Raw genomic sequence first — 17824 nt, 5'->3', positions numbered from 1 at the left:
AATAAAGGAATTTACAGAGAAATTTTAGTATTAGGCAATGGTGGCACTTGCCGCTGGCGCACGGGGTCCTTGGTTCGATCTCATCTTTCATTTGTGTGAGTGGATTTATCTTCGGGGTTACCCATTTTCCTCCCACTTTCGTCATTCCACTATTATCACGCATCTATCTTACCATCGTCTCCCTTAGCCTCGGTGCAAAACCGTGGAAGATTAAACTAATGAAGAAGATTAAACTAAAGATTAAACTAAAGAAGAAGAAGAATATTATTAGATTTCTGTGGTCTTTTGAGGAATGTAAAAAAATGAAGGGGGGACTGATGAGCACCCCTCAAGGAGTAACTCTGCCGTGCAACTAAGAGCGACAAACAATGAAAAGCAACGGTAGTCCGTTTGTTCTGTGCAACCCAAAAACTTAAAGGATATCATTATTATTATTATTATTATTATTATTATTATTATTATTATTATTATTATTATTATTATTATTATTATTATTATTATTATTATTATTATTATTGCCGCTACTTCCCTGATGGAGTTCAACACTGATGTCTTTTTTCGGCTGTACTAATTATTGGTGGGGTGTCGCAGTGTCTCAGTCATAGAGTGTCACTCCTAGTGCGAAACCATATCATGAGAGTTCGTGATGGATATCATTGTGTTACTGTTTTTTTGGGGGGCTCACCTGTTTCCTCCCACATTTTCATACCATCAAATTCCGTTAATTTCTTTCATAATCATTTACTTTCGTTAGAACCTTAGAGACATTTAACTGAAGATTTTTGCTTAAATATTGGCAACCTTGCCTTAGAAACCTAACGTAGAATGATCAGAATTTTGGAAAGTATATTAGTTCACCCTGTGATGTACGCAGAGGTTCGTCAAGGGGGGCTTCATGCGCTCAAGTTTGTATAATTTCAGGTGTTTGTATAATATGTATTGTAATGTCCCACGTGATGTTGTGTGTAAACAACTCTTCGCGCCAATGTTTACAAACATAGAGGCCATACTCTGAATAGACTGAATTATTTTAATAACATGGCAAAAATACCACCACATGGTTTAGCAAGAGGATTTTACACACCAGATGGATCTACAATCACCTGCAGACGACGGGCTTCTGGCCCCTCCCATGGAGCAGGTGATAACGGCGGAGCAGAAGCGCTACCGCCGCCCAAGGACCTCTATAAATTGGCTGGACGACGACAATTCTGTACCAGTTTTCTGGTGATCCTCCTACTGTTTGCCACAGAACATTAGGAGTAACCTAACCCCAGGGCCTCTAGTCTGCTTCGGGACTACGCATATCCTATCTCCTGGCTTAGCCTGATACGGGGCTCTGTTGACCACTCAACCATTCCTCTGCTTGCCACGGAGCATAGGGTCTTTAACTCCACTCTGCTTAGCCTCCTACGGGTCTCTGTAGAGATCCTGTCTACGACCTTACGGTCAAAGACTACCTGTAACTAACCTTGCAATCTTGGAGAGATGATTTGTACAGTATTTTGTAAAAATACTTTTTATAGTGGAAATTTTATAATAAAAGCCGGTAATGGGAGTCGATTCCGGACATTCATTTTATTAACGCTCTACCTATACCTATATGGGACGAAGTTTTACAATATCAATATGGTAAATAATTATTTTTAATTATCATCTTAGTCAAAGGAGGTTAAAACCCCGAAAACTCCAATGCGTACGTCACTAACTCACCTAACGTTGAAGTATATTCTCCCTTTTCTATCCCATGTTTCTCTGGTCTGTTTATTCATTATTTCATCTCAGTAGGAAGATCTGGGACAGGATTCTAAATTCCTGTATTAATTGCTGTGACATATTATCATGCTATAAGCGATATTTTGTTTTATTCATAATGATCAAACTTTTAGTTTAACTTAGAGGTGAGCAAAGTGATTAATATTCGTATGGTTTCGGGTTCGATCCCAGCGAAGGTGCTTGCCTTTCAGAAAAGTCAGAGTAATGTTTAGGATCTCACCTTATGCAATAGGGCTTATCTCATAAAGTCTTTCTGTTGAACTGTAATGTTAAAACTCAATCAAACAATCAATGAGTATTTTATATTAGAATACCTGACGATGGATCAACATAGGTTACACCAAAAAGCTCATTTTCTAAATAGCAATACAAAAAAATCAGTAGACCTGATAACCCTGAACACCTGTAGATAAGTAAACAGTCAAGAAACATTCTGGTAAGACTTATAGTAGCCACCCTCCCCACTCCCAAAGCAGTTTGATGATCAGAATATTCTGAGAACCCAAAAATCATAAAGAAGGCTTGATTGTTTCTAGACACTCGCAGTAGACCCTTTTTTCCTTTCTCTGTTACACATTGTCTAATTGTTTTGCAGTCTTTCTTTTGTCCGATTCCATCTATATCAATCCATCAACTGGATTGATATCCACACTTGTGTCGTGTGATTCCGTCTTTTGGTTCCACTAACCAAATCCACTGTCTCAATCCGTCTCTTCCTTTCGATGAGCGAATCCTCCAAAGTCAATCCCGTTCCTTTCAGAGATTCGATCCTTTCATTCCACTAAAGAATTCGTTGCTTTGGACAGCGGCGCAAATCTGCCTTAACATTGGGAGGGGGACGGGTAAGACCGTTCTCATAACTTTTTTTATATTTTTTAAGCGATGTTCAAAATATTTATGAAGTTGAAAACAATGCTGTGGAGGATCAGGAGAGCAGAGTTGTCTTCAGCATTGGGAGGCGGGCAGATGTGAAGCTTATTCTAGGAGGACATCAATCTCATCTCACTTTCTTTTGTTTCAATCGGACACAAATCATCACATTTCTCCCCAAAAAATACACTTCAAATCGGATTATTGGGGGGACAGTCCCCCAGTTCCAAGATTGGAGGGAACATGTCCCCCTCATCCCCCCGTGATTTGATTTGCACCAGTGATCCGAATCAATTTGCTTCCGGTAGTGTTTTCACGTCTCACAGCGGTCTACACTATTCCTGAAACGTTGCTTGACAAGGATGTAATCGAATTGGTAGCGTTTCTTATTTCCTGGACTCTTCTACGTGTACAGTTTGGTTTTTCTTCTCTTAAACCATATCACGTTCATCACGACCATATCATGTTGCCTACAGAAATCGATAAGCATTTAGCTACGTTCATTTCTTCTGTCTAGTCCAAATAATTGTTTGTATTTCCTCACGCCCTTCAATTAATACCGAAAGGCAATTCTATCATTATTGCCAAAGAAATGTATAATTTTAGGTAAATTATTGTACATATACACAAGTGTTTCTGATTCTAGACTAAACGTCTATTCCAGATGTATGAATAATTAGTATTACCAATGAATTACGAAATATTTGAACAATACAGTTCACATAATAGTCCTATGTAATATATTAACTAGTGCTTTTTAACGTTTTATCGTGTTATTGTTGCAATTGGTAGAAAAAACGCTTATCGATACAGTGCATTACCGGCACAAATCATCACGTTTTTCCCAAAAAAACACATTTCAAATTGGATTATTGGGGGGACAGTCCCTTAGTTCCAAGATTGCATGTCCCCCCTCATCCTCCACCACCCCCCGGGATTTGCGCCAGTGCCTTTGGAACTAATCGTTCCGGATGGTGTCTACTTGACAGTGTTAGGTGTCCAAGTGAAACGAGGTGAAACCTTATTGTTTGTACGTGAATGAAACTGAGTGTTTAAAACTTACAATAGTGCCTTAATAATTATAAAACAGTATCAAAGTAATGTAGCATTTAAAACAAGTCCTAAACTATGAAGTTTCTCTCATCCAGACGGGATAATTGGTAGTTCGAAGGCAATCATGCAACACAGTGGCTGTAGTACCAACGCTGTGTCATCCTGATTTCCTGCAGGTATTAAGTGTACTTGTTGCAAGAAAAAATGTGATGACACAGACCAGTCTAAAACACTTTGCATTATTTAGAAACATTAGTAATGATACACAAGGGAAACTCAATAATTATTATGTTATAATTCTTAACAAATTAACTTGAAATAAAATATTTTGACAAGATTTTGCAGTCTCCAAATATAGGGAAAAGGTAAACATTGACTGAGAAATATTTTTTTTTTCAGCAATAAAAGACGCGTATTCCAAATGCATATAGTGTTCAATGGTGAGTAGGCAACAATTTGTTGCATTCTGATATTGTGTGAATAAATGATGCTACAAAACGTACCAAATAGTTATTTTATTTAGTTTGAAATAATGCATGTAGTTTTAAAAAAATTAAAATTATTACTTTGAGAAGAATAATATGCAAGTTTTTGTTGTTTAACGTTAAACACAGGCAAAATGAACAATTGAAGGCATGCGTTATACGTGCAATATATTGTCAATACAATAGTTTTTTTTTTTTTTTTTTTTTTTTTTTTTTTTAAAGAATATGGAATTAAAATGTTATCAAAAGGAAGAACGTGCGAGCTCTATATCCAACTCCTGCAATAATCAAAGAGATTTTAACACTATAAATAAGTCTTGTCGCAATAGTCTGGATACTCTAAAGAAAATTAAACAAAGAAATCGAATAAGTTTAATAATTTTCTTTGAGAATGGTTAATTAAGAGTGTTTCTACAAAATATTTTATAAATTGTTAATGTAGATAGACAAATTTAAGAAGAAAATAACTTTCACTAAAATTTTCTGTCATAACCATTTCGTTATTGAAATATTTTAATTTGCTTTTGAAAACGTAAGACTCGTCGTTATTTAAAAGTTCAATTTCATAGAACGAAAGTCAGATTCGACAAACAAATATTAAAAAATAAAAATAATACAAAGTTAAAATAACCTCAAGGTGGTAAAAGGGTAAATTCAAATTACTAAAAGGTATAAAATGAGTCCTTGGAAACTGTAACATAAACGGAAAAGAAATAACCTTGTGCAATATTTCTACATTTCTTCAATACGTCGTATTGTATGAAAATGACCCAGTTCATCAGAATCAAAACGGATTTACATAATTCAAAAAGAATAAAGATTCTTTTCTAGAATAAAGTAAATAATATATACGTTCAACAGATATACGTACATTCCTCACAAAAATATTGGGGGCATATCAAGATAGTAAAGAAATGAAACAAGGGTGTACTAAGTTCGTGTTGATAATAGACGATGAACTTGTTTTCTCATTTAAAATACCGAATATTCTCACTTCTATGAAAAAGTAGTTCAGTGGTTCTCAACCGATGTGTCGCAATACGCTGATGTGTCGCGAAATTTTGGAATTTAAAAAATCATGAAGAATTTAATAATAATTAGTTCAGAACGTACCAGCTAACACCCCAGCGGAGCAGTAATGCTCAGTGCTAAATAGAGTCATTATAAAAATCCATAGGTTTCACTATTATATCACTTATTATTATTATTATTATTATTATTATTATTATTATTATTATTATTATTATTATTATTATTATTTATAATTAAAATATCGAACATGTGTGTTGCGGTGTCCTGGACTTTCATTAAAGTGTGTAGTCAGTCAAAAAAGGTTGAGAACCACTGAAGTAGTTAATACAATTGAAGGTACACGGAAAGAAGGGGCTAATCGACATTTTACATTATTTTTTTCCAGGACAAGCAATTTAAAATGTTAATAGGGCCCTTCTTTCCTTGTATAGCTGTTTTTCTTGTGTAAGTTTCTCTGCTTCGAGTCACTGTTTACATAATATTCGTAGTGCATTTGAAAGTTCAAACTGGCACCAACAGGTAGTGTCCATTTAGGCTTTTTCGCAAAAAAAAATGCAATGAGCCCCTTTTTTTCATGTGTACTCTTCAATTTTGTTTCATTTCTTACTTTTCATATTTTAAAGCTTTTGCAAAGAATGTATTGATGTTTACATTTTATTTGGATGACATCGTTAGATTTGCATTGAAAAGTCATTAAGAATGGAAAAACAACAAACATTACATACATTTCAGTAATGTGTGAAATAAAGAATTGAAATGAAAGATGTTATGTAAATATTCAAACGATTGGAAAAATCACCATTAATCCCATAAAATCATTAAAAACTAATTCTGCACATGAAAAAACTAGATTGAAATCTTTATATGTGCATTTTTCGCAAACAATCAGAACAGAGTTCCAGGAGATTTTATTATAAGTTTATTTCAGGCAACAAACAGGAGAGTATGGCAAACATAGTAAAGTTTCCAACAAGGAAAAAAACACTACGTCAAGGTATTTTTTCTAAACTTTTGTACGTAATAAATTAAATAATCTTCATTTTATCAAATTAGATAGACAGAAATAGACCAATCAAACAACAACTGTAACTTTTATAAAGGTAAATTTATAAAGTTTCTCTGGATCTAGTTTCTTCACTCACAGAATTAGTTGCTGATGACTTTATATGTATGATAAATGATAGCTTTTTCCAATCTTTTGATATGTATATAATAATTATAAGATACTCTTCAATTCATATTTGTATTGCATCCTCCCGTTCACTTCAAACAGTGTAGAATAGATACGAAAATACATGAAATCTCAGAAAATCGATTACTAATACTTGTAAAGATATTCAAGGTACATACCGTTGCCAAGAACAAAGCCACAATTAGAAAAGACCTAATAAGTATATCCATATTTCCAATCTGTTTTCTTACATAGTTGAATGTTTTGTGAAAGGTGCGTGTTGTAGTAACAAGCTTACACAACGAAAATGTATATAACTCAATAGATTTCTCGTTATGCAAATATTTGTATTAAGAAAAATGCTTACAAGACTGAACAAAATGAGTGGAGAGTTGCACAAAAATATGAAACAGTTATTTATCCATCCCAGTTTTCTTTCTTGTGTATTTATTTGATACAAATATTTTCGCAAAGACCAATGTTTGATTGTAAAAATATAGTAGTTGATTAAAAATTGTTTCCTATTCTAAACTCCAAAGAAACTAGTACGTTCGATTTTTTTATTATTCCATCCTATAGTGTGTTTTAATTAAGATTTAAAGGAGAAAAATGTTCATGAATCAAAAAGAGAAAATAAATATTTTGCAAAACTTTTTATTACAATATCAAGAAATACCAAAGTAAATTATTATCTATATTTTGAGCATGAATGTAGTACAACGCATTCACTGTTTCTGTTTCAGTTTATAACACTGTAGAGAAACGTGGATATTATGATTATATTAATAGAAAAACGGACTGCAAATTACCTCACCGCCATGACTTTAAATTCTAAAATATAAAGACCTTTTATAGTTATGTTTTAATATTGATATATTCAAAATTAACATTTGAATATCTAAGGTGATTTTAATGTTAAATTGTGCAACAATATTAGAGTATAATAAAAAAAAAGTTCAAAGATGAGACCTATATCAATCGAAAATCTTATTGAGCTAAGCTCAATGATAGAGTAAATTCTTATTTATTTATTCATTTATTTATTTATTTGTCACCTATAACAGGACTGCTGTCCCAATTACAATAGGCTTACATGAATTAAATTATATTCAAATACTTATATGCATGTACAATAATAAGAATAAAAATAAAAATAAAATAAAACTAAAAGAGAGGAAAAATAGAAAGAAAAACGAGTAAATAAAAATAAAATAAAATAAAATAAAGAAAGATATACGTTTGATTGGCATTGGTATAAAGAAAAACAAAAACAATGTTACATCTATAACGTAATAGAAAAAAGAACTATGTATACAATGTTAGAATAATCATCTGACGCATTGCTTGTCTGATATTTGTTTCAACAATTGCAAATATAAAGGATATAATAGAGAAAATTATACAATATATACAATATTTTAATAATCATCTGACACACCTCTTATCTAATGTTTGTCTTAATAATTTCAAATATAAAATGTATGGCAAAGAAAGATCAATCTCTGGACTTTCCTTAGATACATTATTATAATTTCGACAAATTCTAATTAGGGGGGAATTCATATGCATAGAAGTTCTAGATTTTACAGTATAAAATAGCGATCTAGTCCGTAAGTTCATTTTGGCAGTATTAAAACTTAACTTACTTATGCATTCATGATGCCAGTATATCTATAATGCCATTCACCAATTTAAATAAGAAAATCAATTGAGATATTTCTCTTCGTGTAGTTAATGGCGAATATTTAAAAATGTCTAACAATTTGCTGTAAGAAACTCTCATGTCATAGGAATTCACCCTGTACATTTTAAAATACAAATATCGTAAAAACTTCTTTTGTATTTTTTCAATATTTCTTTCCTGTTGTTTATAGTAAGGAGTCCATACTATTGACGCATACTCTAACTTGCTACGTACTAAGCTATTAAACAAAACCGTACAAGCTCTTATGTTAGTAAATTCATTTGTATTTCTAATTAAAAATCCTAAAGATTTGTATGCCTCATTAATCATTTTATGTATATGCTGATTGAAGCATAGTTTAGAATCTATAAGGACGCCTAAATCCTTTACATGTCTACCTCTTTGTATTATAATGTTATTCATAGAATAATTGGAATTAGGTAGGGTTACCTTTCTCGAGAACGTTATTACCGAACATTTATTTATATTAAAAGGCAATTTATTGTCAATACTTCATCTGTAACAGCTATCTAAATCCATTTGTAACTTGATTACATCACCGTTGTTCTTTATTTCTTTATACAATTTCATGTCATCTGCATACAACAAACATTTGGAGTATTTTATAACTCGAGGCAAATCATTGATAAACAACAGAAAAAGTAATGGTCCAAGATTTGAATCTTGTTGTACACCCGATAAGACTCTATACTGTGACGAACTTAACTGATTATATAATACATACTGTACGCGATATTTCAGATACGATACCACTAATGTCAATAATTTATATGATAATCCAAAGGAAGATAATTTTCGTAGTAACATATCATGATTGAGTCTGTCGAAAGCTTTTGCAAAATCCGTATATATGGTATCAACCATAAAATTATTATTTATGGAATCTGAGATATTTTGGATAAATGTAATTAAGTTGGTCACAGTTGAACGTCCTGGATAAAATCCGTGTTGATATATGGATATGTATGATTTAACATGATTAAAAATTCTATTAAAAATTATGTGCTCAAATATTTTAGCCGGAGTTGATATAAGTGATATTGGCCTATAATTTTCAATTAAATTTGTATTACCTTTTTTCAGAATAGGACAAACTTTACTGACTTTCCACAATTTAGGAAATGTTGCCGTTTTCAATATTAAATTAAAAATATAATACAAAGGGGAAATTAAAATATCACCACAACCTTTGAACACATAGCTAGGAATAGAGTCTGGACCACTTACCTTAGATGGCTTTAGTTTTTTGATGGATTCTTTAATTTCAAGTTCAGTTATAAAATCAATTGTTAAATTCTGAGAAACTTCCATAGTACTTATATCAGGAATAACGTAAGAAGAAGAATCTGAACTATACACACTTCGGAAATACAGCACAAAACTGTCTGCAATATCTCTGTCAGAGTTCAACTTCTGATTATTGTAAAACATACATTTATTTACAAAATTATTATTTTTCTTGGATTTAATAAAATTCCAAAAACATTTAGAATTCTTATTTAGAGTATTTTCAGTTTGTAATATATAACTCTTGTACGCAGTGCTCAACATACGTTTTAGCTGTCTACGAAGTTCAATAAATTTATTATAGTTATACTCCGATTGAGTTTTGTGTTTTCTATAATAATCCTTTTGCTTGAGAATAGTAATAATTTCATGTGTAAACCAACAAGGGTAAGTACGTTTCTTAAATCTTAATCTTTTCTTTGGTACGTATCTATCAATAACACCATTAACTACTTCATAGAAAATATCCACGGCCTTATCAACGTTATTGGAGTTAGTTACTTCGTTCCAATTTTGTTTCTGTAATGATTTATGTAAATTGAAAAAGTCAACTTTACTGTAATCATATACAATAATAGGATCTGGTTTAATAGTAAACTTTGAACTCTTAATATAAAGTTGACAGGTTAAAGAGGGATGATGATAATATTCAGGTAATAAAGGAAATATACACTTAGATACATTTAAACCTCCTTCAATGTTAGAAAGAACTAAATCCAAAGTTTTTCCATTACTATTTCTCACTCTATTAAATGATTGTAAATTAACCAATGACAAGAAGTTGGCCAACGAAACGGTAATTTCTGGAATATTGAAATCACCGAAAATTAATAAGTTATTGTGCTGAATATCCTTAACCTGCTCGATTTTTGCAAAAAATTCTTGATATTTATCAACTTTTGTTTCCGGTGGAAAATACACTACAATTATATAAAAAGATTTATGTGCTAATACCAATTTTATGAACAGTATTTCAATTGTATCAATAGTTATTGGAATATTTTCAACAACAAAATCCTTGAGGACAGCAATCATAACGCCACCCTCATGGGTAAATTTCGAGTATATCGGTAAGAAACTAATTTTATAGCAGTAAACAGTATGGTATTCGTGGATGACATTAAGGTAAACAGCAGACTATCTATTATGGGCAAGCGGATGCTAAAATTTAACCTCTTCAACTCTTTTATTAAGACACTAGCAAAATGTCAGTGCACAGTATGCATAAGGGTTAAAGTTAGGGACTAGGGCTTATCTGTTAACGTAGAGAGAGAGGCAGAGCCGTAACTTAAAACTTTTCCTGAGCGAGGGCTGGGCCGTCCTAGAAAAAAAATATGAAATTTGGGTCTCCTAGATGCAAACCTTAATAAACGTTTAATTACTTTTAGGGGCCCCAGTTGATGTTTTACCGAAATAAGGGCCAGATTACATTTATGCTTCATTTAGGGAAAATTATCTGTTCGGATGATGGGGCAGCAGCAGTATCTTACGTTAAATTCTTTTGATATTGACCCATTCCATGCTTCGCTAGTTAAATTTAGGGAGTAATATTTGACTCAATGTTTAAAGAAATATAGGCTACTTCTGGAGGTCGAATAGTGGGCATTTTACTGAACTAAGCACCGAGTACATTTTTATTTATTTATTTATTATTTTATTGTGGTTTACTTATTTCATGCTTCATTTATACAGTACCTTCATTTTCGTATCATATTATATGGAGTAACAAAATTTTGTTGAATTCCCCCCTCTCTCGAACGGCAGGGTGTTTAAATGGGTGCAGTAGTCCCCCCAAACACAAACACAAGTTACGGAATTGGAAAGAGGCTGCTGGAAGAAAGAAATTTCATGAAAATTGTGAATTCTTATGCCATATTATTAAATATAATGAGAAGTACGCGTTGATTGAATATAAGCAAAAATGCCATGAATATTGTTGAGAGAAAAGAAAATTACATATAAATTTATTTTCTTGCTAAGGTTAAGATCCGCAAAGATTTTAAATTGTTTATCTTCAATGTAATTGTTTAACTTCGCAGTGATTAGGCCCTAATCTTCGGTGAGTGTACGTTTCATGATAAGTGCCGAAGATTTTCAATATTTCTCACAAAGAAAATTCACTTTCAAATGAAAAGATCATGCTCTATGACACTTAATGTCTTATTTAATTACATGCAATGTACAATATAAAAAGGAGCATAGTACTAATGTGTATTCTTTATTTTTTATATGCATATTTTAATGATGCACATATCGACGGTGTTAAGATAAAACGTCGTAAGCCTCATTTCCAACTTTTTTTCAGGAGAGCAAAAAAATAACCTCTAAGTTCCATTTACATCCTTGCAATACACAAGTATAAAAAGTGGTTTATTTGCCTTAATAATACACACAAGCTTACAATATTTTTGTCACCTATGGCCTTACCTATAGTAAGCTGAATAATACCGGTATAAAAATCCACATTTTCGTTTATTTATTTATTTATTTATTTTAGGATTGCAACCTTTTAAGTTAACACCTCGATATGTATAATCATGTGTTATACAAATTAAAAGTCATGCAGAAATCTTTAAAATTCAAACAATAGTCAGTCTTACACACGGTTATACATATGAAAGACTTGTTGATTCTTTTTTATCTTATTACTGTTCAGGCCCGTAGCTAGGAAATGACCAAGAGGTTGAACCCCCATGCAACTGTCTTTAATGCTCTTGAAACTTTCATTTCTGCATTGGTAGATATATAGTGCATGTACAAAAAATAGTGTGAGTAATGTTTCTTCTCTATTTGTGGGTCTTCTATATTTTCCACTTGACATCATCAGACTTGTATATAAAACTTTTTGCAACAGTAAAGAATAATCTTCTAATGGGCTATTGGAATCAATCGCACATAAGCGAAATTGATTTTGATTTTCTTAGCTCTACAAATACTTTCCAGGATCACAAATTTATGAACTTATACAATTTTAAAACACTAAATGGTATTAAAAATGAACTTGGCAGAACATTACATCTAGTTCTTGCAAATATCAATGATATTGAAGTGGGACATGAACTTCAATCATTGGTAATTGAAGTTGCTCATCATCCTGCTTTATTTATTGACTTTTGCTACAGGAAGGGAGTCTATTCTGAATGTGAAATATTAAATCACATTTAAATCAGATTATATCTTCCATAAAGCTAATCACTAAGAGCTAATCACTTAAAGCTAATTAGAGAAATGACATCCGTAGAATTGGAAACAGTGTAGCAGTTCTACGGTTTACGAAGCTGTTGATGCTTCCCAGGGGTAAAAATGAGGGAGAACGCGGGGAAACGCCGTCCCTCACCTCCGAAACATACCTAAGGCGTCCCCCAGTTCCTAAAATAATAATAATAATACAATGGGCAAAGACAAGCAGGTTCACAGCGTGATGTCATGCCGCTACCTGCCGTCCCCCTAACTTTTCAGATCCACTTTTACCCCTGATGCTTCCTATAAAATAATGAATATATTTCCGGCAAATGTGTACCACGCAAGAAAATTAATCAGAAATATCTTGTTTGATTCACGCATAAAAAGTAACCAAAATAATAAAGTACAAAGGGCATCTTCGAAGGAAATGGAGACAAGTAGTTGGGACATTACCTATCATTTAAAGAAATTAGGGTTGTAGACAACGGGAAGTTTCAAGCGCTTATGATAGATACATAAGTGATTGCGAATCCAGCATTAATGTAAATCCAACGTTTTTTGGACTTGCGTTTAAAAAAAAAAAAGCAATTCCAATAACAGTATCCTAACTGATGAAGAACGTCAATTAAACACCAAAATAGATGTTGCTAATGCATTATGCAAAACTTTCAGATCTCAAATAACAAATCTAAGTATGATCTTGAGCCTATTTTTTTTTTTTTTTTACTCAGTTTATATTTACTAATGTTGAAATGGAATAAATCATAGATGCTATCAAAAGGCTTAGACCTCAAACCTCTTCAAGAACTGTCAAAATGTCGTCAATTATCATCAACATTTTGCTCTTAAATACCCATTACAGACGATATTTAATAAGCCATTAGCCAGTTTTCACTTTCCAACTAGATGGAGGACGTTGATGATAACTTGCCCAATTCCCAAGGCCAATGAAAATAATATTAATATAAAAAGTTACAGACCAGTAGCAAGACCTCTGCACCCACGAAGACAATTGAGATTATTATTATTCAGAAATATATATATACTCACACATTTATCCAACTATTTTACAAAGTCAACATAGTTTACTACCCAGAAAATAAACAGTAAATAATTTCAGGAAGTCCACTCACTCAAACTAGCAACAGAAATTGATAACAAAATGAATATCATGGTGTTCAAATCACTATTTCCTAAGTTATAAGTAAAATAATAAGTAGCAGTATGACAGTATATACAATGTAAACTAAACTTTTTAATAAGCTAAATTAAAGCAAGCCTGTGCTTACATATAGCATTTTACCCCTGAAATAAAGTGAAGTGTATATTTTAGGACGAATGAATAGTTGAAAATAGAAATATTTAAGTCTTCACATTTGTCAAATATAAAGTAATTTACTTTCATTTTAGCATCCTGAGCATTATACTAACATCTAGTCTCAACTGCATTGCGGGTAGTCTGCAATCAAGGATATCTACAATTACTCCCATAGGAATATATGGGGAACTGATTTTTGATTTGCATATATTGGAATCAAATGGATGAATCACCTCCATTAATGAACTCTTTTTCTTTTTTTTTTTAATTTTTGACCCTGTACTTCCTGGTCAAAATGGATGGTGAGCCATCAAGTAGTTCTTCACCTTTTGTGTCTTCCGGATGAACTCACAAACAGACAGAGAACCTTTGATAAACGAAGCTCCTTAAAAAACAAATGAAGGGCGATATTTCACGACTATATGTAAGTTTTACTTCTAGTACAGGTCAAATCAAAATGATGGACCCGATTTCAGAAATTTATTTTGTGAAATCTACCTAATAAACATATTGTGAAACATCCGTTTCGAAAGACTAACTTTCAAAGTTTATGTTCCACGCAGTGTTGCCACTTTCTACTGCTAAGAGTCAGCACCGAGCAGGTAAGAAAAATGGCGTTGACTGGAGATGTGTGCTTGATTACTATGTAAACAAGTCTGTGATTAGTGTGCAACGTCATTTCCATACCAAATATCGGAGAGACTCACCTGCAGGGAAGACCATTCATAACACCCTTCCAAAAACATTGGATGACCTGCATAACCGTATTGCTCACATTGACCACAAGATGCTACAAAAGGTTTGGTAGGAAATAGACTATCGGTTGATGAGTGCCATGTTACGAGAAGTGCTTACATCGAACACTTGTAATATGTTTGAAGAAAACTTAGACAGTTTACCTTTCTTAGCCTTAAAATAACAAGTTTATTAAATTTCACAGAATACATTTCTGAATTCGGGCCCATCATTTTGACTTGCCTTATATATTTGCTCCTCATGCTTCCCTTCACATCTGTCGCCACTGAATGTTTATTATAAAGTGAAAAAGCAATATCGTGACATCCCAATGAAAAAACAGAAAAGTTTTGCAATGTATACAGAAAAACAGACTTAAATAGTTTTTTTTTTAACGCTCTTTTCCTGACATTCCATATTCTTCCTCTTTCTCCCTGCAGTCTTCATTTGAATTATAGAAAAACATACGTCTTACAGATTCTCAATAATTATTATATTAAAATTTTCTCTTTGCCTTAAAACACTTAAACAATTCCATTTTCTCTGTAACTTTGCTTCATTAAACTCTCTTATACCGATATGAAATGTGCTATTTCATAAAAAGAAATTAATGGTCTATATAGATATTTCTTTGCTGGTAATTTTTTTTATGGAATAGCAGTTTCAGTTTTTGAAGTTATTTCTCTACACGAATAAATATTGGAAGTTAATTGTAATTACACATAAAGGAGTATGTTTAATCAGTATGCTTACGTGAAATTAATTGTATTGTGAATAAAGTAGTGTTGATAGCATAGTAAAGAATGCTAATACTTTTTGCGTCAATATTATTTTTAAAATGTTCATTGTTACAATCAGTAGAGTTAAAAGCGAAGGACTTTCTTATATTTTGGATGTTCCTACTACCTACAAAAGAGGTAATGAAACTTTTTCTTTGCAGAAATCTGATAATACTCTCCTAATATTTCTAACTCACTAAAATAGTTGTTCATACATTCAAGTTATTATAACTTTCATATTTGTAACTGGCAGGTGTATAGAAACAAGTTGTAAAGAATTTTATGGTTTGTTTTCATAAGATTGGGTCAACTTTTCTCCATTTTTTTAAACAAAGAAATTGATAACACGTTATCAAATAATTGAAATGTAGTAAAACACTAAAAATACTTTCTTTTTGTGTTATAGTAAAGGTTTGTAGTTATATATCAGAGTGTGGCACAAAACAATGTAACATGTAACAAACTTTTAAAATCTCATATATGAAACCGATATGAAAGATGCAAATGACAAGCAGCAAGGAAAGAAACATATTGTCCTTATTAAAACCAGTGATATATCGTAAATAAATGGCAAAACAACATTTTTGCAATATTTCTTATATTCTTTAAAGTTAAGTTACTTTCATAGACAGAATATTGCCCTATATTTTTGAATCCAAGACGACTCCGAATTCAAAACGAGCCCCATTTTTTTTTAACAAAGGATTTTGAAAAACCTACAGTACATACTGGAAAGATTGTTCAGAACTTACCATGAAAATAACTCAAAAATCTGATCAGATACAGACCTCCGTTAGTCTTCCTCACTGGGAGGATTAACTGAATCTTGAGTGTTACTGCCAGTGCCATTTTGATCTTGGATTTCTTCCCACACAAGATCGCTCTTAGTTTCACATTATATGTCGCGAAAGCAAGACGACCCCATCTTTTGAATTGAAATTGAGGCAAATAAACTTGTCTTCGATTCGGAAATACAGTATACGATATATTGTTTACTTATTGAAATTGAACTGGGAAAATGCTAAACACTCAAAGGAAAATGACAAAATTTGTATGACATATTCCTAATAAGAAATAAACACAGAACTCAATTTTTTAAAAAAGTGCTCAACTTCTTGCAGTAATTGGATATGCCTCCCCCTTCCGTTTTTTCATATAAAAATTAGGCAATTTACAGAAGTGAGGTAAGAAATGATTATGTGGAGTTCTTGTGTGATGTTTAGGTGTGTAAATTTGGCTGTAAAGTTATGTTTAACACGATAAAAGATAAGTAGAAGTGGGTACTATTTGGAAGACGCGGAAGATTTCACTGATACAGCAGCATGGTAGTTGTATAGGTTGGCGAATCGGTGCGTTGAATGTGATATTTCCGCATTAAGTTTTACAGAATTATATAAGAATAATGAAGAGAATCTATTGAGTTTTTTTAATTAAAAGCACGGATTACAGAATTTAAGTGATGATTGAAGCCTCTATGAGAACCGGTTCCAGTCACTGTTAGTCTAACTAAAATCTTATCGGAAATCTAATCTAAACTTAGCTAGTCTAACATAACATTTTTTAATGTTTTAAATGCTTTTTGTAGGTCTGAAACTGGAGGGGCACCTCTAAACGTAAGCCCAGTAATTTCGTGTGTACAAATAATCAGGCGTTTAAGTTTTTCTTCATAAAGAACTAGGAATTAATGGTTACTCTTTCGGAATCACTGGCATATGGTTTAAATGCCATTTATTTATTTATTTACAAACATAATTCCAGATACAGCTGAACGCCAATTTACACTGGAATACCTAACAAATCTAAGAGATGATGAAATAATAATAATAATAATAATAATAATAATAATAATAATAATAATAATAATAATAATAATAATAAATAACAACATCAAGTAATAACAAGAAAGATTGCCAATAGGTGACTAAAATTTATTCATTAAAATTTAAACTCCAAGTTATTACTCCAAAGACTTAAATAAATAACATTACCACTATCGCCCTAAAAAAAGAAAAAAACTTTTTTTAAAGTAAATTTTTAAATGTGCATGAAGAGTCTTGTTAAAAAGAACTTGCCTTAAACTCCAACCATTCCACGTTTTCTCGACTTGATTTATTTCCTAACTTTGCTCTGTAGATTTCCTGTAGCACTCCTGCTCTAGAGATAGACCAGAAGGACTAATTTTTACCCGCCGAATCCTATGTTCCGCCTCTTGAGTCTTTGTGATGGGGGTAAAATAGAGATATTAGCCAATGCCTACGCCAGCTCCCAATATAAATAGAGGACCGCACCTTCACTCCTCTGCTCTAACCGAAGGAATGATAAGATTCGCGGTCTTTCCTTGCGCCCACAATACCGTATATGACGGCATAAGAAAAACAAATTAATTAAATGTCAATAACTAATATTATTTTTATGTTTAATGAGATATTT

At 32.1% G+C, this 17824-nt stretch overlaps 1 protein-coding gene across 1 annotated transcript in view; it reads right to left on the bottom strand.

Annotated features, from left to right (window-relative positions):
* Positions 1 to 9403, bottom strand: part of LOC145679531 (trypsin alpha-like) — a 34031-nt gene extending 24628 nt beyond the window's left edge. The window contains exon 1 of the mRNA XM_081750109.1: positions 9320 to 9403. Coding sequence (XP_081606235.1) covers positions 9320 to 9403 — 84 coding nt within the window. The remainder of the gene's footprint in view (positions 1 to 9319) is intronic.
* Between the last annotated feature and the right edge of the window lie 8421 nt (positions 9404 to 17824).

Source organism: Thermobia domestica, chromosome 2 (genome assembly GCF_964235325.1).
Source record: "Thermobia domestica chromosome 2, izTheDome1.hap1.1, whole genome shotgun sequence".
Taxonomy (NCBI): Eukaryota; Metazoa; Arthropoda; class Insecta; order Zygentoma; family Lepismatidae; genus Thermobia; species Thermobia domestica.
This window is presented reverse-complemented; position numbering and strand designations above follow the sequence as displayed.